Here is a 26,166-nt window from a genome sequence, read left to right as displayed (position 1 = left end):
CATATATGTACACATGGTTTATGAATGTACTGCAGTAAGAACGTTCTGGAAACAGGTTATTGACATTGTATCTGAGATTATTGGAGTTCACATACCCTGTCTCCCAAATATTGTATTGTTGAATGATGATTCTTCTCTTGATCTACAGAAACATCAGAAAAGGGTGCTTTTCGCTGGTCTAACAGCAGCCAAAAAAATAATACTAATACGATGGAAACCCCCACATACTTTATTTATTAAGCAATGGATATCATCCTTCCATGACCTACTAATTTCAGAGCTGTCAATCGCTTCTGCTAATAAGGCTAAGGGGGAAACATTAGAGGCTATTCAAAGAGCTGCTGATCGGGTAATATCATTCATGTAAATGATGATTGTACATATACGCACACCTTGGTGCAATTGTGGTTTATTAGGAGTTAATCGCAATTCAGCTTAAACAGATGAAATGTTATGTGAAAAAAAAAAAAAGGAATGAATGTATTTTATGTGGATAAATTGTTATGCTATGCTATAATATATATATAATATATAGATGAACTCAGACGATTGCTAAAAAACATCAGGTAGGATTTTCTGTGAAATGGCAAGATGGATGGGAAGAGGGGGGGACGGGGTGGCATGGGAAAGGGATTCCCATATATATATTTTCTCTTTATTTTTTTTTATTGTCTATAACATTTGTATCTGTATAAGTCCCTTTTGTGAGGGCAAAAAAAAAAAAGTTGGTCACAAAAAAAAAAGCAGACATCTACACAGTAAAATATGTTCCAAATTATTATCCTGGCAAGTGATTAGCTGCGCCCACCTCCATCATACTCTTCTTTAATGATTTTTCCAGCAGCAAAAGGCTGACTAGAAAGCATTTCATGACTGTCTGATGAATAAAAGGGGCTGTTCTCACAGCCAACATCATAGGAAAATGTTCTCACATCTTTAAACATGTGCTCACAGTGCAGGACATGGTGTATTATATAGGCTACACATCAGTGGCAGATGCTAGGATAATGACATAAATGAGTTATTAGACAAAGGCATGATTCCATGATGGGTGCCAATGGGAGACTATAGTGTGCACATCTTCTCACACTTTTCTTCTCTTATCATGTTGTCCACTGGCTTTCTGCTCCCCTATATTTGGTGATAATGCAGATATATTGAGAAATACAGGAAATTAAAGGGAATCGTTGTTTTGTTTATTACCATTTCTTCTTATTTAAATTGGATCACTTTTATAATGCTGACTTTTGATTATCATGAAAGGAAATCACTTCCTTACCTGGGCGTCTGATATGGACACACGTTTGGACTCCACGCAGGGCCTACGAGCCACACGAGGGGAAATGTGCGTGTACCCTCCTCCTGACGACATATAGGTGCCTCTCTCCTGCAGCGACAACTTCCTTCCGGTTAAGTAAGGTCGCAAAGCATGGGTCCTCTTGACATGAGCCCCCTCCTGCTGAGCCACGCCATTCCTGACGCCGTTGGTAGCAGAGCCATCAGAGTCTTTTGTGGTCATGGCACTCATGATGTCGGTGAGACTGCTGGTCTGTTTGTCAGAGTCGGGGTCCAGCCGCTCACGGCCAGGGTCACTGCTCATAGCCATGGTGGGTGGGCTGGGAGGTGGGGGCAGCGCTGGAGCAGGTGGCAGGGACAGTACCGGGGAGCACCCACCAGCATCAACGTGACCTGGGCCGGCCTCCGGTCGCAATGCTCACCCTCCCACCGGAGCTGGGGACACATAAGGAGAGGCTGTGAGTTGATAAAGAATATTTCCACATTTGAATTAAGAAAAATAACTTGAGTCATCCTCATTTTAAATTATTGTTAAAGAAATTGACAGATCTAATATTGTTTTTTGTGCCTAAAATTACAGCAATACAGCCATGCTCTGTCAGAACATACTTGCTTTGAGCTAAATGCTAATGTCTATATGCTAACATGTAGATATCCAGCAAGTATTACATTTAATTCCTGTGGTTCAAGCAAGAGGGTGAGGGGTCATTTCACTGAATTTAAGCAGTATAATTTAACTGTTCAAGCCCAATGACTTTTGCCTCAACTGACTCGTATTTCCACATTATAAGCATGTTTCTTTTCCAGAATTGTCTCGCATCTATTTTCTGCTCGTCACCCACAAAATATGTGGTAAACCTTTCATTTCAATACCAGATATTTTGCTGGCTACATTTTGCAGAGAAAGAACCTGTGAGACTGAAGTTTAATCAACCAAAAGTCCTTCCGCCTCTGTGTGGGTGATCTAGAGCATTACATTACAATACATTGCATTTAGCCGACGCTTTTATCCAAAGCGACTTACAATAAGTACATTCGACCGGGAAGACATAACCTTGAAGAAAACAGAATCATATAAGTACATCAGGTTTCATAGAGCCAAACATTTCAAGTGCTACTCAACTGGCTATAGATAAGCCAGTCCTGTATTAGTATACAAGTGCTCTGTTAGCAGTTCTTTGTTAGTAATTCTATCGCTCGAGGTGGAGTCGGAAGAGATGAGTTTTCAGTCTGCGCCGGAAGATGTGCAGGCTTTCTGCTGTCCTGATGTCAATGGGGAGCTCATTCCACCATTTTGGAGCCAGGATAGCAAACCCAGTGGTTCCCAAACATTTTGTGCCCAAGGCACACCAAAGGACAAGTAAAAATCTCAAGGCACACCTGTTGTGCAAAATAGCCCTTATAACACGTGTTATCACTCTTATCATGTAGAATATCTGTAAATGTGCATAATTATTTACTAATGCCAAATAAAATGTGACAAAGACAACTATATTACTCATGAAATATTTATTAACGAAATATTTCAGAAATTAATTTGAAACTTTATCAAATTAGGCTTAATCAAAGCAGCAACACACTCATTTAAACCAAAATAAAAAATGAGGCAAAGGAAACTCAGCAGAAATTCAGCACAGAGAACTGTCAATGCAAGGAAGCTGCATTGTCCATGGTCCTGAACTACAAATTATAAATGTAACATTTCAGCAATCAGCATTGAAACATGTGCTATTATAAATATTTTTGCCGATTTACAAATTAGTGAGATTAAAAAAGATTTTTTTTGTGTAGTTGTATATTGCAATAATAACGTATGGATGTCACAAAATCCCACGGCACACCCGGACTTGCCTCACGTCACACCGGTGTACAAATTACATTATTTTTTTATTTACTATATCAGTACTTTGTAGGTTTATATGTACGTAATCTGCGCGACTTGCGCCTCCACGTGCAGTGCTGCATAAACATGGCTGAGTCAGAGATAGCTTTCGAGGGGTGGAAGTATGCCCATTATTTTGAGTTCGTCCGAAGAATAGACAGGAATGTGACGGTGAGGTGCAAACTGTGTCCAGGCCAGAAGCTGTTATCCACTGCTGTAAACACCATGTCAAAACTCAACAAACGCCTGCAAAGAACACATGCTTTTTTGTTTATATCACGTAGTCTGTTCTTCTTCTCTGTCTTCCGGTTGTTGCCTGTTTTGAATGACAAATACACACTACCGCCGCCTGCTGGTAAGGAAAGTTATTGCCACTCACGCATGCGCAGTTCGTACGTGCTCGGCGAGTAAAGTAACGAGTTACTTTATGTAGATAGTAACGAAGTAGTGTAATATATTACTTTTTTTGGTCTAGGGTCAAGTTACTTGAACATGCACTCATAAATTGAAATTAATGTCCCCGCTGATAAAACCCAACCCAAATGCTGCATGGCTTAGTATGCTTTATGCCTTTGTTCATGGCTCCCTCTGCTTGCTTATGAAATGATTGTGGGTGGACTGACACACAAATAAATGTACACACAAAAAAGCATTGTGTGTATGTAACCAGACTTTTAAGCAGGATTTCTTTAATGTGCTTTTTCTCTTTCATCTGTAATGAAAATCTAGTCAGAGGCAGATTGCCACATAAAGGGAATATCAAAGCTCTGTCGTACATCTGGTCCAGGTTTTGTTCTGCAGATGGGAGAACACAGATATGCAAAGTGAGCCCCAGTCATTCAATACTAATGACAGCCACTCAAATATATCAGTCTATGTAGCATTTGGAATGCAGTGAAGTGGCTGTTTTGAGACAGTTCTGATGTTATTAGACAAGAGGTGGTCAGTAAATGGGCCATGTTATGCTATTCCTGAAGTGTGTCAGGGTATTTAAAAATATGCCTGTGCTCTACATTGTCCAGGTGGGTCACACTCATTCAGCTATTTGCATAGCCATGGCTTAATACTAACCACAACGTTTGTAACTTGGCTCAAGGTAGGGCTGGGCATATATCAAAAACAAGTTATGAGACTGGATATTATTTTGGATTTCTGATATCGTAAAATTGCAGTGTATTTTCATGGTTTTAAAGGCTTTGTTACAATAAATATATGTTATGTTGTTACCTTATCTAACTTTTCTAGCTGTTCAATTACTTGCCTTTATGCAATTAGCCATTATATCCACATAAGTGATTGTTTATCAAAATGTCATGTCTTTGTGTATGTACCAACCCTACAATATTGATAGACGTATATTTGTGATGTTTGTATTCTCCATGTCGGCCAGCCCGAGCTCAACGTAGTCAGTTGGTCAGATGGTCCACAACTTTGGCCAAGAAAAAAATATCTTAAAAACGATGGGATGGATAGAAATCAAACTTTTTAAAGATATTAAAGTAACAATCTTAATTTTTGGCTTTTTGATGGCACCTGTGTTGACACACTGTGATTTTTTGGAAAACATATTCACTCATAACTCTTTAGTATCAATTTTGGCAATGGTACAGTAATCGTATACTTGCAAAACTTACAGAGACTAAAAAACAGTATGCCACCTCTTACACAAGTGAATAACATAGTCTGTTGGGTTTAGCTCCACCTACCATATCATGGACCAACCACTTAAGTTGCAACAATGTTGGATTGTCAGAACATTTTATACGAGACATTTATGGTCCCCTCAGGTACGGGATCCCTTGGCTAACGTTTTGTCCCGTCATCTATCAGGTCAAAACTTACCTGCTAAAGTACCTGCCAATATAGCTGGGCTGAGTTTTGTGCTAATTAGCAAAAGTATGCATTCTAATGCATTGGTGAACCTGGAGAACATTATACTATTATAATGAAATAGCAGGTTTCATCTATTATTTTCCAGAAATATCCTTGAATTCATAAATATAAAGGCTTGTGTGTCATACAATGAAACTTATGTCAGGTAGAGGCCCACTGGTTGTCCATGACTCACACACAATTCTAATTTCTACATTTATATATTCCAGATGGTTATTTAATCTATTTAAAGTGGGAGAGCAGCAGTGATGAATGCTTTGTTTGACTCCTGACTCATTTGAGCAAAAACTAAAAGGGAACTGTCACATTTTTCTAATTCTTTGCCAAACTAGCTATTATCAGTCTCTTGAAACCGGTGGCTCTCAGCCTACTGCATGTGTGAGCAATATCCTGGTGGGATGGGAGGCGGAGGAGGAGCAGTGGTCTGGTTATTAAATTCAGACCTTTATTTGTTTACTGAAGCAGGTAACCAAACATTTTCATTACGAAGGACAATCTTTTATAACATTCAATATTTTTTCCTGCATAACATTGAAATAAACCTCCTTTATATGCTATGTTTATTTATTGTCTTTATATAAAAGCTTCAAAAACATTATTTGAGGTTGTTGCACATTTTCCTTAAAAAGCCTATGATCCACTCTTGTTTTATTATACATAATATATTTTGGGAACTGAGGATGAGGAGTTATCGTAATTTATTTTAATAACGTATTCAGTTTTGCCACCATACCAACTGTTCATCTAAATTACTTTTGATTGGTGAAATAATAAAAAATTGCTTATGTCGACTGTCTTATGTGCGTGATCAAATCTAACAATAGCACAGCAAGATCATTTTAGATATTCTTTAGACCAGTGGTTCTCAAACTTTTTTCAATAATGTACCCCTTTTGAAAACAAAATTCAGCCAAGTACCCCCTGATCAGTGCAAACACAATTTGGAAAAAAAGAAAAAAAATGCCTATATAAAGAGGTACAGTACAGTGCTGCACCATCAGTGTCTGATTTATTAAAACAACACCATTGTAACTGAGAAACACTTACATGCTACATTTGAAATGTTTACAATCCATCACTAAATTCATGGCAACCCAATTTGAACATCATGCAATAACACTAAGACGACATTAGTTGCATTGAACTGATCTTTTTAATAAGTTGTACTTAGAATGTAGTGAGAAACATGGGCTTGTGCTTCACTGAGAATCTGTGTCATTATCAGTGACAGGAAGGCCACTGCAGTTATTACACTTCGCGTTTTGAAATATGTTTAACTCTGTTAATATAAAATCCACACTGATCAAACTTCGTTATTTTTCCTAAAATTGGTATATGTATTTATTTATTTTGGGGCGTGGGGAATGAAGAGAAAAAATTATATGAGAATTTTATGAGCATGGGATTTTGACCCCTCATAAAAACATGCATATGCATAATTCTGCGCTATACTTTGCGGCCACACGCCGTTGCCAAGCAAAGCTTATTGTTTAGGTGTCCTTTGATAAACAGGCAGTCACAGACTAGAACTAGAAAGGGACGCAAATAGCTTTCAACTGATTGCAATGTATTCCCATCTGCGGCGGGATTTGACGCTCATGGAAGCACGGCATTTGTTTGTGTCGGCTGCCCTTAAAGGCAATGTGAGCGTCCATCCCCATTGGATAACGGAGAATTGTACACCCGGATGTAAGTATTCCTCTTACTGTCGATTGATTTTACAGTGATATCTGCACTACTCATCGACTAAATAACACCAGATTATCCTTGTTAATTACACAACATTGATTGGTTTAAATTGTGTGCAATTCTTTTGTATTTTTCCCCTTCGATTCGGAGAAACAAATGTTTTTTCTGAGTAAAGGATGGCAGAAGACACTACACTACCCAGAATCCCCAGCTATCGTTTGGACTACACCATGTGCTCTGTTTGACAAACCCCGTGATAGTCCTCAAGCTCTGTGATTGGAGAGTGTGCTCTGAGGGTTACGCCGATTCTCGAACAGCACTTGAAATGGGATGGAACCACGGCAGACTGTCCAAAACTGGATTTGAACGGGTCCACCGCGTCCCCCCCTCCCCCACCCCAGAACTACACATGCTGGCTATTGTGTTTCGCAACATGTTCTCTATGGCACGTCTCTACTGGGAGTTGTAGTTTTAAAAGACGTTTTCGTATTTCCCATAATAAGAAGTTGCCAGTATTAAACTGTGTACATCCCTGGAGGTTTAGGGGATAGGAAACACTCACATTTAAAACATATAATTAATAAATGGGTGAAAATTGCTTGTGCCCATAATGGGCAGCATTAATATATATACACACATGCCAGCTAAGGTCAGAAGAGCTTTATTTAACAGCTGGTCTTATGTTTGTGACCCCTGTTGTTAATTGATAACATTACATTACATTAATTGATAAGCCTGAAACATGCACTTGTCAAGGTTCAGAGGCACATTTTGCAAATATGGCAGTAGCCATCGATCAGCTTAAGATAAGATATACTTTATTGATCCCAAGTTGGAACATTTGCGTTACATCAGCATGTGTAACAGTTGAAAATATGCAGTGGTGTTTATTTGAAAATCATTTAGTATAATCACACAAATTCTGTGTTTTATATTCTCCGTTATCCAATGGGAATGGACGCTCACATTGCCTTTAAGGGCAGCCGACACAAACAAATGCCGTGCTTCCATGAGCGTCACATCCCGACGCAGATGGGAATACATTGCAATCAGTTGAAAGCTATTTGCGTCCCTTTATGACGCTGAAGGAGCCTAGGAGCGTCACAATTGGACGCCACGGACACTGACCAAACGTCGCTCCTGGACGCTTAGGGAGTGAGAGTGTGTTGCCATTTGAGAACCACTGCTTTAGTTAAATTCAATTAACTAAATTAATTAAGAAGATTGACGCTTTCTCTCAACAAAATATGGTGCCGCAGCAACACAGATCAATATTTCATGCTTGCAATTGTCCGACATCTTTCTTTAATTTGGTAAACAAACTGGGGGAAAGGAAAATGGACTGATTAAACAAAGAAAACCTTTCAATCCCCATCTGAATATGAAGTGTTTTCAATAGCTGCCATCTTCAACTAGTAGGGATGGAAAAGCTTCAGCAGAGCCAATTACAGTAAGAGGAGAGAGTGGGCTGTAGAGGGTGAACAAATGATTCCATTTGGCTCCATTAGTAAACCACTTTCACCCTTAACCTGGCTTTTATTTGTCCCCCTCATCATGTTGTTGTGTGTAGACAGCAAACAGAGACATCCATTGCCAACATCAAAATGAATCCTCGATTTGCTGGCAAGAAAAGCGGAGAAACCTGGAATCCGAACGCACCCAAAGAAATGTGTTCATCAACTTATTGTTCATTTACATTGCTCTTGCATATTTTGATGTTTTTCTTTACGTCCTTAGGGGTATTTGAAGAAATACACAAAGCAGGCATAGCATTGAGGCAGTGCACTGTATTAGTGTACTAAAGGGATTAATACATGTAGTGGAGTAAAAGTACACCATGTACCTCTGAACTGTAGTGGATTAGAAGAACAAAGTAGCAAAAGAAACATTGAAATACTTAAATAAAGTACAAGTATCTCAAAATTGTACCCAAGTAGTACTTGAGTTTATGAACTTAGTTACTTTACACCAGTGGCTATACAGATAGAAAGACTAAGCCTTGCACAGAGGTATGAAAATACATTTTCAAAATGCTCAACAGTGCTGCCAAAATGTTAAACTCACTGCTACACAATTACAATAAATGCTTTTATATATATTTCTATTAGATGTGACTCTTTGGTGTTTCTGTTCTTAGTAACACTGCTGCTTTAGTTGTTCTGACTGCTAAAATAATCTGTTATTCCTAATTTTAAAGCCGATATTCCGTGTTTCCCTTTTTTTAAGAAAAGTATCGAAAAAGAATCGGAATCGCAATTCTTGACTTGGTATCGGTATCGAAACCAAAATGTTGGTATCGTGACAACACTACACTGTATATCAAAATTAGATAAAAGCAGCCTACAGTAGTTCAGCCAATAGAAGTGTCTGACCTTGCAGATTTGCGGTTATTTATGTTCATCTCCATAAATGCAGTATGGAGAGATGTTTAGAGCAAAGGGCATGACTGTATGTGAAAAGCATACAATTCATTGCCCTATCTTTGGTCTGGGCAGCAATGCATTTCTTTTTGACTGTTATCACGATCATCATCATCCCAATTTACTCTACAAGATCACAGACAATCAATGTGATTGTTCACTGATTACAACGATATGATTGGAAGACAATCAGAATTGCAATTTTTTTAAAGGATCAACCTCTGACACATACGTGAGGCCAATGTTAAAGATGATTGCACTTTTTAATGGAAATGATGGATTATATAATGAAGAATATGGATTTATTACCTCAGTAAACATTTATGGTCTCAATAGGGAGTTTAGTCTTCTTCAATACAGCATGCGGATGATTTTGTGAATTTTTCTTACATTCCCAATTAATTTGATGATAACTACAGCATGCTTGTGACTGATTATGTTACACATTTGCATTGGGTGGACTTGAATTTTCTTTAAAATGCATGTGGAACAGAAAGACTACAAAGAAAATGTACGGCTGTGCATCGCTAATCTACACCTGATATACATACTGCAAAGTAATCTAACCACACTGAGTTAATACCAGCTAATCAAAAGGAATAATATAGATGAAGTCTTTTATAGCCTTGAGCGCTCCTGCAGAGATGGTCAAACTTTAAACATTTACAGTCCTGTTCATGCTGAGGCGCTGTGCATATATTAGATGTTTTGATGGGTCTGTGTGAGCTGGGACTCTGTGGGATGCCATTTCCATCTTTGATTTCAGAGCAAGAAGGATCATAGACTTCCACACTGCAGTGGCTATATACATCTTTATCTCCACTGTTCCCAGGATAACAAAAAGAAAATCAAAACTCATTAGAGAAGAAATGTCAGGAATAATTGTGTGTCTAATTGAAAGGGCACTGTTTTCAAATTAACATCCTTTGCATTATGAAATCCAGTAATCATACGGTTTAAACACATTACTGTAGCAGGGGCGACGTATAATTTAGGTTAAAAGAAGGCTAAGCCTTCTGTGAATTATTGATACCTTTATTATTATTATTATGCACCATATACAGTAGACAGTTTATACATGTTCTCTAAAGGTCTCATATGCAGGCTATTGCATTATATGATTGTTTTGTGCAGCAACTGCACATTGAAGACAATTTCTCAATCAAAAAATACTTAATGATAGCATAATAATCAGAGCACTCATAAAAATGTAGCACTACCAGAGCGCTAAAGATGTTTTGAATTAATTAATAATTCAAAAGCAGTATACAGAGGCTCAACAAAACGTTTTAGTAGATGCACTGATGCACTTTTTGTGTTGACAATAAGTGGATTTTTATGGTTACTAATTGTTGTCATAAACTTTGGAATTTTATATGGATTAGTTTGTTCACTTCAACATTTTTAAATTCACGTCATTTATTGTGCTTGCATTGTTGTTGAATGCTAAACATTTACAGCGTTTCAACCGACAGGAGCGTCGATCAGAGCAAGAGCGCCTCATCTGGCAGTGTTTTTACTCATCCGCCTCACGCATCGTGGAAAGTGAGGGGCAGGGCTGTACTGTGCTCTTCCGCCGGTGTGGAAAGGAGGATTTGCACCGAAGGCATTGCGGAGTGGCCTGAACATTCTCCGCGTTCGGGCTGGGGCCTGCTTCTGCCTGTCTTGTACTGCTGTAGCGGAGGCCTGCGTCCACCTGTACTCAAGGCCGGATTAACCATATGGGCAACTTGTTGGTACGTGGGTTGTGGGGGGCCCATGAGCGCTCAGGGGCCCCTGGAGGTACTAATCGGGTCTTGCCTGTACTGTGCTGCTGTGATGAGGAGGATTTTGCCCCGGAGACGTCGCAGATCCGACAGAGCGGCTCCACGTTTTTCAGGCTGGGGCCTGCTTTCCACCTGTCCTGTTTCTGCTGTAGCGGAGGCCTGCTTCCACCTGTCATGTGCTATTGTGCTGAAGAGGATTTACCACGGGGACATCGAGGAGAGACCGGAGCACCTCCACGTTCGGGCTGGGGCCTTCCTTTGCTTTTCTTGTGCTGCTGTGCTGAGGAGGATTTGTCCCAAAAACTTCACGGATGCTGTGCTGGTCTGGGAAAATGTTCCCTATCGTGATTCTGCTGCGCCTGCTGTTTTGGACAGTGAGAAGTTCTCTAGTCATCCTGAGAAGTCTACTGGATTCAGGTCTGTTCTGCCGCCCGCAGTGGGCATCCCCTGCAAAGGATTGGGTGTGTTACGCGAACAATAACCGGTTGCCTTGTCACAGACAATCAGTTTGTCTCTTTTGTTTGCCTGCTATGATGGATCTTCAGGACTGCTTTTGAGCTCTAATCACACCTTCACAGACTTTGCTGGTGCTTTAAAAGTAGATGACAATGTATGTGTGTCGATTAAGAGGAAAAGATGCCTGGTTATTATTGTTATCAGGAAATGTACAACAACTACTACTACTACTGCTGGGCCTGGTCCACCCAGCAGTAGTAGCCAATTTTGGCCTCTGACATCTCCTTAAATGGTTACAGTGTATATCGTACCGACCGACCTAATAAAGGTGGTGGTGTTGCCATTTATGTGAAAAATAAGTTTTGTGTAATCAAGTTGGTTTCCAAATCAATCCGTAAACAACTAGAATTGTTTGCCTTAAATATCGAAGTGGCAAAGGGTCAACAGGTCATGGTGGTGGGCTGTTACAGACCCCCCTCAGCTGTCAAGGACTCCTTGTCTTCATTGGCAAATCTTTTATCTCAACTTGACTACAAGGAAATAATGCTACTTGTTGATTTTAACTGGGACTGGTTAACTGCAGTATCAGAGGATTTTAAAAACCTTTGTATCTCATTGAATGTTACTCAGATTGTAGATAGTCCTACTCGCCCTAACATTAAGTCCCCAAATAAATCCTCCTTAATTGATCTCATTTTAACTAATGTTCCCCATAAATACTCATCTGTGGGAGTATTTGCAAATGATGTGAGTGACCACTGTGTTGTAGCCACAATTAGGGACACAAAGGTCCAAAAGGGTAAACCTCGCATTATCATAAAGAGAGTCACAAAACATTTTGTGGAGCAGGATTTTGTTCATAATATGATCTGCTTTGATTGGGGAAAAATCGATCTGTGTGCTATTTTTATCTTGGTTTTATGGAAATTATTGATAGACATGCACCCCTGCGTACATTTAGAGTTAAGGGACGAGACAATCCTTGGTTTTCTGCTGAATTATCTAGTCTCCTTCATGAGAGAAACAAGGCCTGGGCAAAGGCTAGGCAATCAGGCTCAGAGGTAGAATGGCTTCGTTTTAGGCAGCTAAGGAATAGCTTCACTTCACAAATCAAAAGTGCTAAGTCTAAGTATTATCTATCAGTTACCACAAAAAACCTGAAGAATCCCAGAAAATGTTGGAAAGCCGTAAAATCGATATCCACTGGTGAAATCCGTAATGAGCTACCTCCTTGCCTTACCACAGCATCTGGCACTATATCGGACAGAGCCACCATACTAAATTGTTTTAATGAGCATTTTGTGTCCTGTGGCTCTCTGTTTGATTCTGTTACTAACTCTGCTTCTGTGAACACCACAGTCTGTGACTCTGAAAAACGTGGTTTGAAAAACCCTTTCAGTTCAAGTCGTTCATGAAGCCTTAACCAAGTTAGATCCTAAGAATAGTATAGCTGGTCCGAAAAATGTAGAACCTTTCTTTTTAAAGATAGCCGCAGATGTTATTGCAGCACCTCTTACTACTCTTTTTAACCTCTCCCTCAGCACGAACACAATTCCAAAAATATGGAAGTCAGCTTATGTCCTTCCTCTACTAAAAGGTGGGGAGGCCACTTTATTAAATAACTATAGGCCCATCTCTAAATTGTCAGTTCTGGCGAAAGCTTAGTGAGTGAGCAGGTAAAGGTGTTTTTATGTAAAAATGACATCCTATGTAAACATCAGTCAGGTTTCAGAAAGCAACATAGCACCATCACTGCGACAATGAAAGTGGTGAATGATATTGTGGGTATCTTAGACAATAAGCAGAGTTGTGCAGCTCTGTTTATTGATCTTTCCAAAGCTTTCGATACCGTCGATCATCATATCTTGAAGCAGAGGCTGGCCAGTATTGGCTTATCCAGCCATGCAGTGGGGTGGTTTGTGAACTAGCTCTCTGAAAGGTCCCAATGTGTTCATTTTGATGGGCTCACTTCTGAGTGGTTAAACATTACTAATGGTGTACCACAAGGTTCTGTTTTAGGTCCACTGTTATTCTCGATTTATATCAACAGTTTAGGTCAAAATGTGGATGAAGCAACTTTACATTTTTATGCGGACGATACCATGATGTACAATACACGTCCCTCCATTAAGGAGGCTGTTGTTAAATTACAGGCTGTTTTTAATATTATTCAGACTCAGCTCGCTGAGCTTAAGCTTCTTTTAAATGTTGATAAAACCAAGGTAATGCTATTTTCAAAAGCCAAAAAGACACCGGAGACCACTTTGGATATTGTTACTACGCAAGGAAAAGTACTCAAGGTGGTTACCAGTTATAAATACCTTGGTATCTGGCTTCATGATTGTCTCTCTTTTAAACTTCAGGTCAATACTCTGCTTAGAAAGCTGAGGGTGAAGAAGGTTTTCAGAAACAAGTCCTATTTCTCACTTGAGGCCAGGAAAAGGCTCTGTGACCTTTTTACCTGTGCTGGACTATGGTGATCTGATCTATAGGAATGCACCTGCCCATTACCTGAACAAGTTAGATGCCGCTTATCACAGTGCCCTGAGATTTGTTACTAACTGTAAAGTACTTACTCATCACTGTACCCTGTATGCCAAGGAAGATCTGCCTTCACTAACTGTACGGAGGCTCAGTCATTGGTACATGTTCATCTACAAAGTCATGCTGGGTAAACTACCAGCTTACATCTGCTCTCTGATCTCACAGAGAGTTGCAAGTAGCTATTGCCTAAGATCTTAGGATGTGTTTTTGTTACATGTGCCAAGTGCTAGGACTGATTGAAACACTCTGCAAAAAGAACTGAAACTGAGCATCTTGGTTCCCATGCATCATTTAAAGCACGGCTAGATGCAATGCAATATGATACCCGTCAATGTCGATAGGTTTGTAAATTGTACCCCTGTAATTATGTCCTTTTTGTTTTCTGTTTTTTTGTTTTCATGTGTAACCAACTTTGCAGGTCTCCCTTGAAAAAGAGATTGTTTGATCTTAATGGGATTTTACCTGGTTAAATAAAAGCTACAATATCTAACGTATATCATGGAATCATGAAGGTTGATTTTCTGCTTCTTGGCTGTGTGTGTCATTTTGTGTTGCATCGAAATTCTTTAGAATCTGCTGTTAACAGTGCAGCCCCCTGTAGCGCCTGTAACTGTGCCTTATTTTTTGCAGTAATTAAGTGTATAAGATACTGTTAGTAACATAGTAAAGTTTTCCTCTGTGGCTGTTAAACAAGTATGATGGTTGGTCAAATAATAGCCTAGCGTCACACTGTGGCTAGTATACAGTTTAAAAGGGGGACAGTCACTACTGATATACAGTGGGGCAAAAAGTATTTAGTCAGCCACCAATTGTGCAAGTTCTCCCACTTAAAAAGATGAGGCCTGTAATTTTCATCCTAGGTACACTTCAACTATGAGAGACAGAATGGGGGGAAAGAATCCAGGAAATCACATTGTAGGATTATTAATGAATTAATTGGTAAATTAAATTTGGTCACCAACAAAGAAGATTTCTGGCTCTCACAGACCTGTAACTTCTTCTTTAAGAGCCTCCTCTGTCCTCCACTTGTTAACTGTATTAATGGCACCTGTTTGAACTCGTTATCAGTATAAAAGACACCTGTACACAACCTCAAACCAGTCCCACTCCAAACTCCACTATGGCCAAGACCAAAGAGCTGTCAAAGGACACCAGAAACAAAATTGTAGACCTGCACCAGGCTGGGAAGACTGAATCTGCAATAGGTAAGCAGCTTGGTGTGAAGAAATCAACTGTGGGAGCAATTATTAGAAAATGGAAGACATACAAGACCACTGATAATCTCCCTCGATCTGGGGCTCCATGCAAGATCTCACCCCGTGGGGTCAAAATGATCACAAGAACGGTGAGCAAAAATCCCAGAACCACACGGGGGGACCTAGTCAATGACCTGCAGAGAGCTGGGACCAAAGTAACAAAGGCTACCATCAGAAACACACTACGCTGCCAGGGACTCAAATCCTGCAGTGCCAGACGTGTCCCCCTGCTTAAGCCAGTACATGTCCAGGCCCGTCTGAAGTTTGCTAGAGAGCATTTAGATGATCCAGAAGGGGATTGGGAGAATGTCATATGGTCAGATGAAACCAAAACAGAACTTTTTGGTAAAAACTCAACTAGACTTGTCTGGAGGAGAAAGAATGCTGAGTTGCATCCAAAGAACACCATACCTACTGTGAAACATGGGGGTGGAAACATCATGCTTTGGGGCTGTTTTTCTGCAAAGGGACCAGGACGACTTATCCGTGTAAAGGAAAGAATGAATGAGGCCATGTATCGTGAGATTTTGAGTGACAGCCTCCTTCCATCAGCAAGGGCATTGAAGACGAAACGTGGCTGGGTCTTTCAGCATGACAATGATCCCAAACACACCGCCCGGGCAATGAAGGAGTGGCTTCGTAAGAAGCATTTCAAGGTCCTGGAGTGGCCTAGCCAGTCTCCAGATCTCAACCCCATAGAAAATCTTTGGAGGGAGTTGAAAGTCCGTGTTGCCCAGCGACAGCCCCAAAACATCACTGCTCTAGAGGAGATCTGCATGGAGGAATGGGCCAAAATACCAGTGAAAACCTTGTGAAGACTTACAGAAAACATTTGACCTCTGTAATTGCCAACAAAGGGTATATAACAAAGTATTGAGGTGAACTTTTGTTATTGACCAAATACTTAGTTTCCACCATCATTTGCAAATAAATTCTTTAAAAATCAGACAATGTGATTTTCTGGATTTTTTTTTTCTCATTTTGTCTCATAGTTGAGGTATACCTAGGATGAAAATTACAGGCCTCATCTTTTTAAGTGGGAAAACTTGCACAATTGGTGGCTGACTAAATACTTTTTTGCCCCACTGTAAATGTCACAAACCTGAGCATACACAATGTTTTGTCTTACTGCATGATCACTTAGGTCAATTGCAAAAATAACACCAGATGCAGTGCTCTCCATCCAGTATTCACAGTATTGCTTGGGTGAAAATAAAGCAACAATATTAAACTCAGCTAATCCAATTATTCTAGATAGAGAGCATCTAGTTAATCTCAATTATACTGCAGTTTTACAGCCAATGGGCACCATTATCACCAGCTATAATTCCATTTTTAATTACAAGCCACAATCAGCCCAAACTAAAACATAAGCCTTATTAAAATATTAAATAACACTTTAATTTTCATTCCTGCCACTTTTCCTAGACCAAAAGGTTTATCAGGTCTTTTCTCGCGTCCCCTTTTCCTGTCACATTTCATCGGGCTCAGAGAAAGGCTAGGTCGTATTAACTGCAGAGGGAAATATGCAGGAGGGGAGTGGGAAGCCCATCAGGAACAGCGGGGATAGAGCAGGCCTGGGGAACAGCTTGGATTTGCATGTTTTTTGTGCACACCTGCCCACTCAAACCAACCACACACACTCTACTTGTTTTCTTTTTAAAAAAAGGATTAAGCGACAGATTTTATCCCCACTCAAACACGCACACAGACAGACTAGAATTAACGTTTTCCCATGCTCCTCTCGTTTGGTAGCAAACTGTGATTATGCATCATCATCTTTAACTGACTGAGCGTGATTCATATGGAGAGGGATGTTCTGTGGGCCATTCTCACTTCTCTTATTTTTTATTTCCTCGCTCCTCGGTCTCGGTCTCACCGGAAGTTGATTTGTCTGCGCCATCTTGAGTAGCGTCCCAATGGCCTTATTTTTGCCGGAGGACCGAGGAGCGATAATGGAGGAGCTATAACCGAGGAACCACCAGACCATCCTTCGATGAAATCCTCAGACACTCGCCCCGCTCCCTTACTGTGTATCGCTCACTGATTGGACGAGGCAGTGCATGCACTGATCTGATGCTTCTTGACATGAGAGCAGTTTCCCAGCGGAGTGAAGAAAATACATGAACCTCACGGGAGTCACTCCTCAGTTTATACCGTGTTTTGTTTCAATTAATGTATCATTTAGTTACACATATGTGATCTGAACAACAAAGTGGTCAAAAATCATTTTATTCATTTTTTGGAAACATTTTCATGATCGCTTTTTTCGTTTTACATTTATTGTCATTTCCATTCAGTCAGTCATTGAGTGCTATTAAAATGTTAATTTGCTACATATACAAACAAACAAAGTGGGCAATCCAATGAATGTTAATCTAACTGGGTTTTGATAGATAACATCTCTTTTTCTTCTCTGAATTATTTTTATTTATGTTGTGCACTCTAATCAAACTATTGTTCGTTTATACATTTTAAGAATGGCGTTTATCTTTTTTGGGAATGAATTCTTATTTTATTTATTTGGGTCTACAACAGATGATACAAATGTTTGTGTCAGTAAATGTGTACTAACAGAGGCAGGGGTGTGTGTGGAAATAACGGGGACAGAGCTGCTGTCAGACGATCAGCTGTGCAGCATCATCAAAAACGGACATCGCTTCACGTGACGCTCCGGAGGAAAGGACGTCCCATTGCTCTTACAACTCATTTCCCTGCTTCTCGTGGTTTCCTTGCATCTCTCCATGCTTCCCTGGTGGGAGGGACTAGTCACAGGGAAACGATGCAAGTGAGGGACGCAAGGAATCCATTTAACCGAAGTGAGAAGGGCCCATCATCTCAAGGGCCTCAGGAAATAGTGAGGGAGCATTGTAATCAGATATCAACTCTGATCATGGTTAACCCCCTTTACTAAATGCTGATGAATATATGTAATGCTCAAGGTAACTTATATTCAGAGGAGAATAGGGGATGCAGACAGACATGTCAGTATGTAGTCAGTGATTTTTACTGCATTAAACCAGCAGTCACAGACAACAGCCATAAAAGCATAATAGTGATCCACCTACCAATAAAAACACGTCATTCCGATCTTTAAACAATAACCATATGCATCGTTCTGAAGGGCATTCATTAATTAGAGGGGTCATATTATGCTCATTTTTATGCTTTACATGCTTTAATGTTCAAACAGGTTAATTACAGTCCTCTCAAGTACAAAACACTTTCCCATGTGTTCACCTGTCACAGACTAATCCCTGGAACTCTTTAATTAGGGATGTCCCGATCACCTTTTTTTGCTCCCGATCCGATTCCGATCATTTGATTTTGACAATCTGCCGATACCGATTTTTCCCGATCCGATCTTTATGCAATGCATTAAGAGACAAAAAAGGTAACAGATAACGGCTGGTCATCCAACGCGATGAATTCAGCTATCTTGGCTGTTTTTTGGTCTTTTCTCTGTTCTGGGGCAGTTTCTCTTTCCTTTTAAAAGTGTCGGTTGTTTCAGTGCCGTTACCTGAGTGGCCGCTGTGTACTCGCCGTGTTGTTGTTGGTGTTTGTTTCTCAGGTAGCGTATTAGATTGGTCGTGTTGAACGTAGCTCTGTTCTTTCCACCATGCGGAACCTCTGCCTTGCAAACATTGCATCTGGCTGTTACACTGCCTTCGCTTTCAATTTTATAATACTTCCAAACTCCTGACATTTTCTCTGTCCCGACTCCCGAGTCACCAGCTGAACGTAGCCTCTCGTTAGCTTACTGCTACTATTAGACACTGCGCCCACTCTGTTGCCAGATTTCAGAGGAATAAGCAACCAGGTCTATGAAAACAAGCCCAAAGAAAGCAACATACATGATGTTGTGTAATTTTAAACCAAAACTAAGTCCTCAGGATGACTTTAAGACGTGAACATGGTCATTTTTGTTTTGTAACATTAAATAAAAAAAAAATATTTTATAAAAAAAAAAAAAAAATCCCGATCCCCGATTTTTTTCTCCCGATCCCCGATTTTTTGAAAATCACGTGATCGGCTCCGATCCCCGATCACGTGATCGGATCGGGACATCTCTATCTTTAATTCAATCCACGGCATTAACAGGCCGGTCTACCAGACACAATTGCTGTATCAGTAAACCTGTAAAACCCATTATCGTATAGCCAATCAATGTGATGTGATTGAGTAGTAAACACGAGCAGCAATCAATCGGACCGGACAGAAATACACTCTGGCACAATCTTAACCAAATAAAGGACAACCCTCTCGGAGGTTGGCTGCCCTGGGCAATAATAAACCCAGTATTACACAGGATATAGGTGTGCGAACCGGAAAGTTGGATGAGCCAATTATTTCTCCTCATCTCACACACGAACAATAAGTCCTTCCTTTGGCAGCCTTTCCTGGAATCATAGAAATGCCCCCCCCCCCCCCTCACAAGAACAGACACATTTGTTGTGGGGAAAGCCATATTTCAGGAGGGGCGGGCCCTTGTTGGTGGATCCACCTTCTGTCCCTTGGACACTGCTCATGCTGTACAATCGCTGGACCTGCTTCTAGTTAATCCTCTATATTTAGAAGGAGTTAGTAGCACTGGGCTGAATCAGAAAATGGCAATAAGATTTAATATATAAGATAAACATGTTGCAGAGTTCAAATTCGAACAACATTTATTTAAAAAACACATGGGAAATACTAAATAACCTCAACAGGTTAAATTGCATGCCAATTAAAATATGAAAATTGATATTTTTCATATTTCAACAAGAATACATGTCTGAATGTTGCCTGCAGGCAACATTGTACCATTGTGACACAACCTTTAGGAATAAATACGCGAAGAGTCTAGGCATATTTCATCAAACTTTATTGAGCCATTTAACACAATGAACTCACTGCTTGTGGAAGTTCATGAAGCAGTTCTTGTCAGCAGTGAAGCACAGGTACGTGACACACTTTGAACACTGCACTTTCATTATACCCTTACAACCAGGGTATTTGCACCGGCCCTTTTTCTCCACCCACACAAGGCAAGGCAATTTATTTGTATAGCACAATTCATACAGTGATGCAATTCAAAGTGCTTTACAGGATCAAACAGATAAAACACAATACATTTTTGCGATGGTCAAAGTGAGAAGAAATACCAAAACACACAAAATAATTAAAAGAAAGAAAACCATGTTTAACAGTTAAAACATCTTAATTTTAAAAGCCATGTTAAAAATAAATGCTTTTAGACCTGACTTAAATGATTCTAAAGTGCTAGCCATTCTCAGATGTTCTGGGAGTTTGTTCCATGCAGTCGGAGCATAGATGCAGAAGGCTGCTTTCCCACGCTTTGATCTCACAAATGGAACAGTGAGCTTGCCTGCGCCTGAAGACCTAAGGGGTCTGATGGGTTTGTACCGCTGAAGGAGGTCCTTGATATATTTGGGTCCTAGCCCATTTAGTGCTTTATATATGTGCAATAACATCTAAATCAATTCTCTCACTTACTGGAAGCCAATGCAGCGATCTCAGCACTGGAGTGATGTGATCCGTTTTCTTTGTCCGGGTTAAGATTTTGGCAGCAGCATTTTGAATTAGTTGGAGTTTACGGAGTAATTTTTTTTTTAGGCCTGTGAAGATGCTGTTGCGGTAGTCAAGCTTGCTAAAGACAAATGCATGTTTTTCAAGGTTTTGCTTGAACATAAGGTCTTTAATACGCGAGATATTTTTTAGATGGTAGTAGGCTGATCTGTTAATTGCCTTGATGTGGCTGTTAAAATTGAGGTCAGAGTCTAAATGTATACCTAAGTTTCTTGCTTGACTTTTCGGTTCGAGTAATAGTGATTCCAGGTGTGCAAAGACTTTAATTCCCTCTTCTATGGTTCCAAAAACAATTACTTTGTTTTTTTGTGTGTTGATCTGTAAGAAATTACGGCACATCCAGTCATGCATTTGTTTTAGACATGTGATCAATAAATCAGTAGGACCGTATTCATCTATGGAAAGTGATATGTAGATTTGGGTGTCATCCGTGTAATTATGATATGAAATGTTGTTATTTCTAATTATTTGAGCAAGTGGCAGCATGTACAAATTGAATAGAAGGGGCCCGAGGATCAACCCCTGGGGAACTCTACATGTCATTTTGGTTCTGTCCGATGTACAGCTAGCAATTGAAATAAAATACTCTCGGTTTTCAACATAGGATTTAAACCATTTTAGGACAGTGCCAGACAGACCCACCCATTTCTCAAGTCTTTCAATTGAAATATTGTGATCTACGGTGTCAAACACCGCACTGAGGTCCAATAGAACTAAAACTGTGGATTTCCCACAGTCGGTATTACAATGAATGTCATTTAAATTCTTTAATAAAACCGTCTGTGCTATGATGAGACCTAAAAACAGATTGGAAGGTGTCTAAAATGTTATTGGAGTTCAAAAAACTGTTAAGTTGTAGGGAGACAACCTTTTCAATTATTTTGCTTAAAAATGGTACATTTGAAATTGGCCTGTAATTACTGATTGTCAGTGTATCGAGGGTGTTCTTTTTTTTAGCAGTGGCTTAATAACTGCAGTTTTCAAGCCTTTGGGGAAGTCACCTGAATGGGGCGACATGTTCACAATCTGCAGTAAGTACATCTGAGGCAATATAGCAATAGACACTTTTAGGCCAATGGTCAGTGTGGTCTTGACGCACAGGTGTTGATGGCACTGATGAGGCAGAACCTCTGCGCTTCTTCTCATTATGAGATGGTCTCCCCCTCTTCTTCAAGACTTTCCTCTTGTTGCAAAGGCAACTTGCAACTTCAGCTTTGAATTTAAGCAGGCTGTAAACTTCTTTCTTGGGGATGCCGCAGTCCTTGCAGTCCCTGCGGTACAAGAGCCACGCAGTGAAATCCATCATATGGAACACGATCTTGTGATACCACTTCCTTGACCTGATCTTTGCGTTGGCTGAGGTAAAGATTGAGAGGAGATGGACAGCGCGATTGTCATGCCATTTCACTGCTCTGAGTTGGACTCAGTCATAGCTGGTGGCTTTCTCTTCAAAGGTTCCCCTGCCTTTCTTCTTCATTACTTTATCATCGGAGAAGCTGCACCCTGCCAGACGATTGTGCCTTACTTTTCCAACACAGTGGATTTTTCTCTTTTGGAGAATGGTCTGGAGATCCACACTGGTACACCAGTTATCAAAGAAAAGCTTGTGGGATTGGTTGCCTGGGGTGATGCTCGCAGGTCGCAGAACAGTGTTGCCACTAGCCCAAATATCTGGCATATTGGGCCTGTGTGCACTTGGAAGTTGTAGGCGATCCAGTTGCTGTCTGACAAGACATATCTTTTGTTAGCCCCAGCACTTTGGTTTTTTGGGGTTTTACTGCTTCAGGTCACTTTTCCCCTTAAATGGCACGATTTGCTCGTCAACATAGAGCCTCTCATACATTGGAATTGCTTGGAAGCTTTCAAGGAGAGATGTCAGAAGAGGACGCACCTTGTGAAGCTGGTCATGGCCAGGCTGTCCATGAGGAATTCGCTGGGTGTTGTCTGCAAAATGGATGTTGCATTTTATAACCTCCCAACGATGCATCGTCATGGTATCAGCCACACAGTCCACCCTTGTGGTTGAATTCCAATACATACGAGATCCTGGAGATCCTAAACTGCTCTATTTCATAGCAGGTGACATTTAGTGGTTTTCCTGGATCACATTGCACAGCATAAAGATGTGTCTGGTCCACCATATTCGTATTAATGCAGGTTTTTGTTAGCAGGTCGTCCCTGAAGTATTCAATGGGAGACTTCATTTCTGTGGCTTTTGGAAGACTGCCTTTCTATTTTGGGACTGGAAGGATGTTCCTGGAATTCTTCCACTCCAGTCTCTTGGCCCTTTTTAATGTAGGTTGAAGAGGAACTGAAATACAAACAAATGTCTTAAAGGTGGGGTAGGTAAGTTTGAGAAACCGACTCGAGATACACTTTTTGTTATAATCCATGGAATGCTCTTAACATCCCGATAGCAATGAATATCTTAAGCACTTTGACAAAAACTCCATAAAAAATGTCATCTGTGGAAGCCGTAGTACTGTAAAAAGCACGACCAATCATTTTAGCCGGCCCGGCTAAAATAACTGGATGGCCTACCTGCCTGTCAGCCTTCCATCTGTGCACAAACTTATCTGGTGCCCTCATTGATCATGTGCGCGTACGTGTGTGTTGGAGGAGGGGCTCTGTAAGGAAGTAGCAGATTTCTTCCGGCTGTGTATTTTCTAATTCTAGCGCACTCGAGCAGGTTTCTCCAAAATGACCTACCCCACCTTTAAGCATGCTATGAAAATAACAAGATAATGAAATAATTCATTAGCAATGCACCTTATACCCTATCTTATACTGGTAATAGCTGTCACTGCACTTTCACCCTCGCTGTCCTCATCTTCATCCTCATCCTGATCCTGGTTCTCAGGCTCATAGTTCTCATCCCCCTCATATTCTCCTGTGCCTGCAGCTCGTCTTCACCACTACTAATCTCTAACTCATCATCACTTACATCAACTGGTAGTGCTAGCTCTACCCGCTTCTTCCTTAAAGAGGCATAGAAAGATGTAATGTCCATTCTGTAAATGGAGGAAAACATTTGTGAAAAATATAAGCATGTGCTCTGCAAACAAGACTCACAAAGTTCACTATAATAGTAGACTATAACCTACAGTATACAGTAATAACCTGACCTTTACTTTAACATCAAATGTATCTTGGTTAAATTGTAGAGAGTTGCCTCCAGGCAACATTTGAATTTAAACAAGTATCCGTGACCTAATTAGCAAATAAAGTACATTAAACTATTGTGAATTAAGCTTTACTCACCTATTATTGTGAATTAAAAAAATTACGGACAAAAAATGTGCAGGAAATTATGTTTTTAGACAACTTTCGTGGAGAGAAATGGCTGAGCTGATCCTTGTGGGAAAGGCGGTAAAAAAGGGTCTTCCAAATGGCCACCAGAGTCATGGGACAAATTCAAACATGCTATTGGTTCCTTATGGTCCTGCCTAGAGTTGGGTATCGTTTGAATTTCCACGATTCTACTTTTGGATTCCGGTTGTTAACGGTTCTCAATTCCGATTCTTTGAGGGGCAGGGTAAAAAAATGATACATGCTTCTTCCACCAAAAAAAATTACATTTATTCGAGAAACTTTTACACAGGTTACAGTAATATTCACATTAATCAGTCTGTTTATATTCACTACTATGTAACTGTAACCTGAGAACCACTGAAGCTACAACAGTCCAACTTTTAAAGGAAACCCCCACCCATTTAAAAACAGTTCTTGTTGAGAAAAACAAGCATATCTGCCTTCTCAGGCATACCGGGAAGAAATGTTTGAACATTTTAAAGTATAATGCTTCAATCTGGTGCACTTTAAGCAGAATGACTAGAGACTAGATCTAGGGGGTACAACTCTAAACACCCATATGAAAAAGATCGGTTTACATTTTAATAATTAAATAAGTATGTGAGCATAACCAGTAACCTACCATAGCCAATAACAAATACATGTAACGTATTTTATTTTTGTTGTTCATTCATATCTTATTTTACTATTTTATTTATGCATATTTTTTTATCTCTCCAGTTTAAAACGATATGTCTGGTTTACTGTCCTATAGTATACATTGGAATGATTTCAAACTTGTTTTATCCCAATAATTATAAAGGAGTGCCTTGGAAATATGTGTTTACATATAAATTGTGATCAAAACGTTTGAGACCCACTGAGATAACTTGGACTAAAGTGAACTATCTAAACACTCAGAGTCCTTTACCTCACTGAGCTGTAGTTATCAGCCTCAGTCTGACTGGAGAGGACTCTCCCTCCACATCATTGTAGAAACATCTTCTTCTTCCGTTAGAGCAGCTAGCACCAGATGCTAGTAACAACAGCGCGTACCGGTGCACCCTCCCTCTCTCCCTCGCTCGCTCACTCGCACTTTGGCTGTGAGCTGCGGTTGCCAGATAAGACAACATCCCCCATTTTCATCAATTACAGCGCCCATCGTACAGGGCAAATGAAAAGTGTAACCGGGATGAAAAGGGTGTTACATTTACTTAATTATGAAAGTTGTTACATCAAGGCCGAATATTAGGATGATACGGAGCCCCGGCCTAAAGGGACATGGAAAAGAAAAAAAAAGAGACAAAAAAAAAAAAAGTCAGGATAACGGATTCATTTCTCGTGCGCACGAGAAACGAATCCGTTATCCTGACTTTATTTTTTTTGGAGAAAGTTACCGATGCACCAAGGAGGAAGTGGAACACGAGACAACCATTTCATTGCAGACTTTTATGTTTACGTGGGGAAATGACAGTGCATACATTATTTGAGATATATTTTGAAGTCAGACTTAATTGTATGGACATTTCGGCCAGGGGTGTAGAGCTATTGGTTTAAGCACCGGATTGGCAAAAAACAGGAGAGTCTGTAAACCAGCGAGACACAGCGAAACCCAGCCCGACCACACACACACACACACACACACACACACACACACACACACACACACACACACACACACACACACACACACACACACACACACACACACACACACACACACACACACACACACACACACACACACACACACACACACACACACACACACACACACACACACACACACACACACACACACACACACACACACACACACACACACACACACACACACACACACACACACACACACACACACACACACACACACACACACACACACACACACACACACAGAGAGAGAGAGAGAGAAGAGGGCCGCCCGTTGACTGTTTACGTGGGCTGGGTGCGAGTCCCGGGCTGATTTTTAGTCCCAGTCCGCCCATAGCTGTTCAATGAAGGTAAACACAGTGTAGGCGGTGCGTAAAAGCTCTTTGAGCGCTGGTGCTGCTCTTCTCTGAGTTACACGTCCCGCTGCCTCC

General features: G+C 40.4%; 1 protein-coding gene across 1 annotated transcript in view; it reads right to left on the bottom strand.

Annotated features, from left to right (window-relative positions):
• The window catches only part of camkk1a (calcium/calmodulin-dependent protein kinase kinase 1, alpha a), a 107,341-nt gene that overhangs the window by 68,162 nt on the left and 13,013 nt on the right, over nucleotides 1-26,166 (bottom strand). Inside the window, exon 2 of the mRNA XM_034098650.1 lies at nucleotides 1,280-1,731. Within this exon, the coding sequence (XP_033954541.1) occupies nucleotides 1,280-1,606 (327 nt within the window). The 5' untranslated portion in view covers nucleotides 1,607-1,731. The remainder of the gene's footprint in view (nucleotides 1-1,279; nucleotides 1,732-26,166) is intronic.

Source organism: Pseudochaenichthys georgianus, chromosome 14 (assembly GCF_902827115.2).
Source record: "Pseudochaenichthys georgianus chromosome 14, fPseGeo1.2, whole genome shotgun sequence".
Taxonomy (NCBI): Eukaryota; Metazoa; Chordata; class Actinopteri; order Perciformes; family Channichthyidae; genus Pseudochaenichthys; species Pseudochaenichthys georgianus.
The sequence above is the reverse complement of the archived record's forward strand: the minus strand, read 5'-3'. Positions and strand labels throughout refer to the sequence as shown.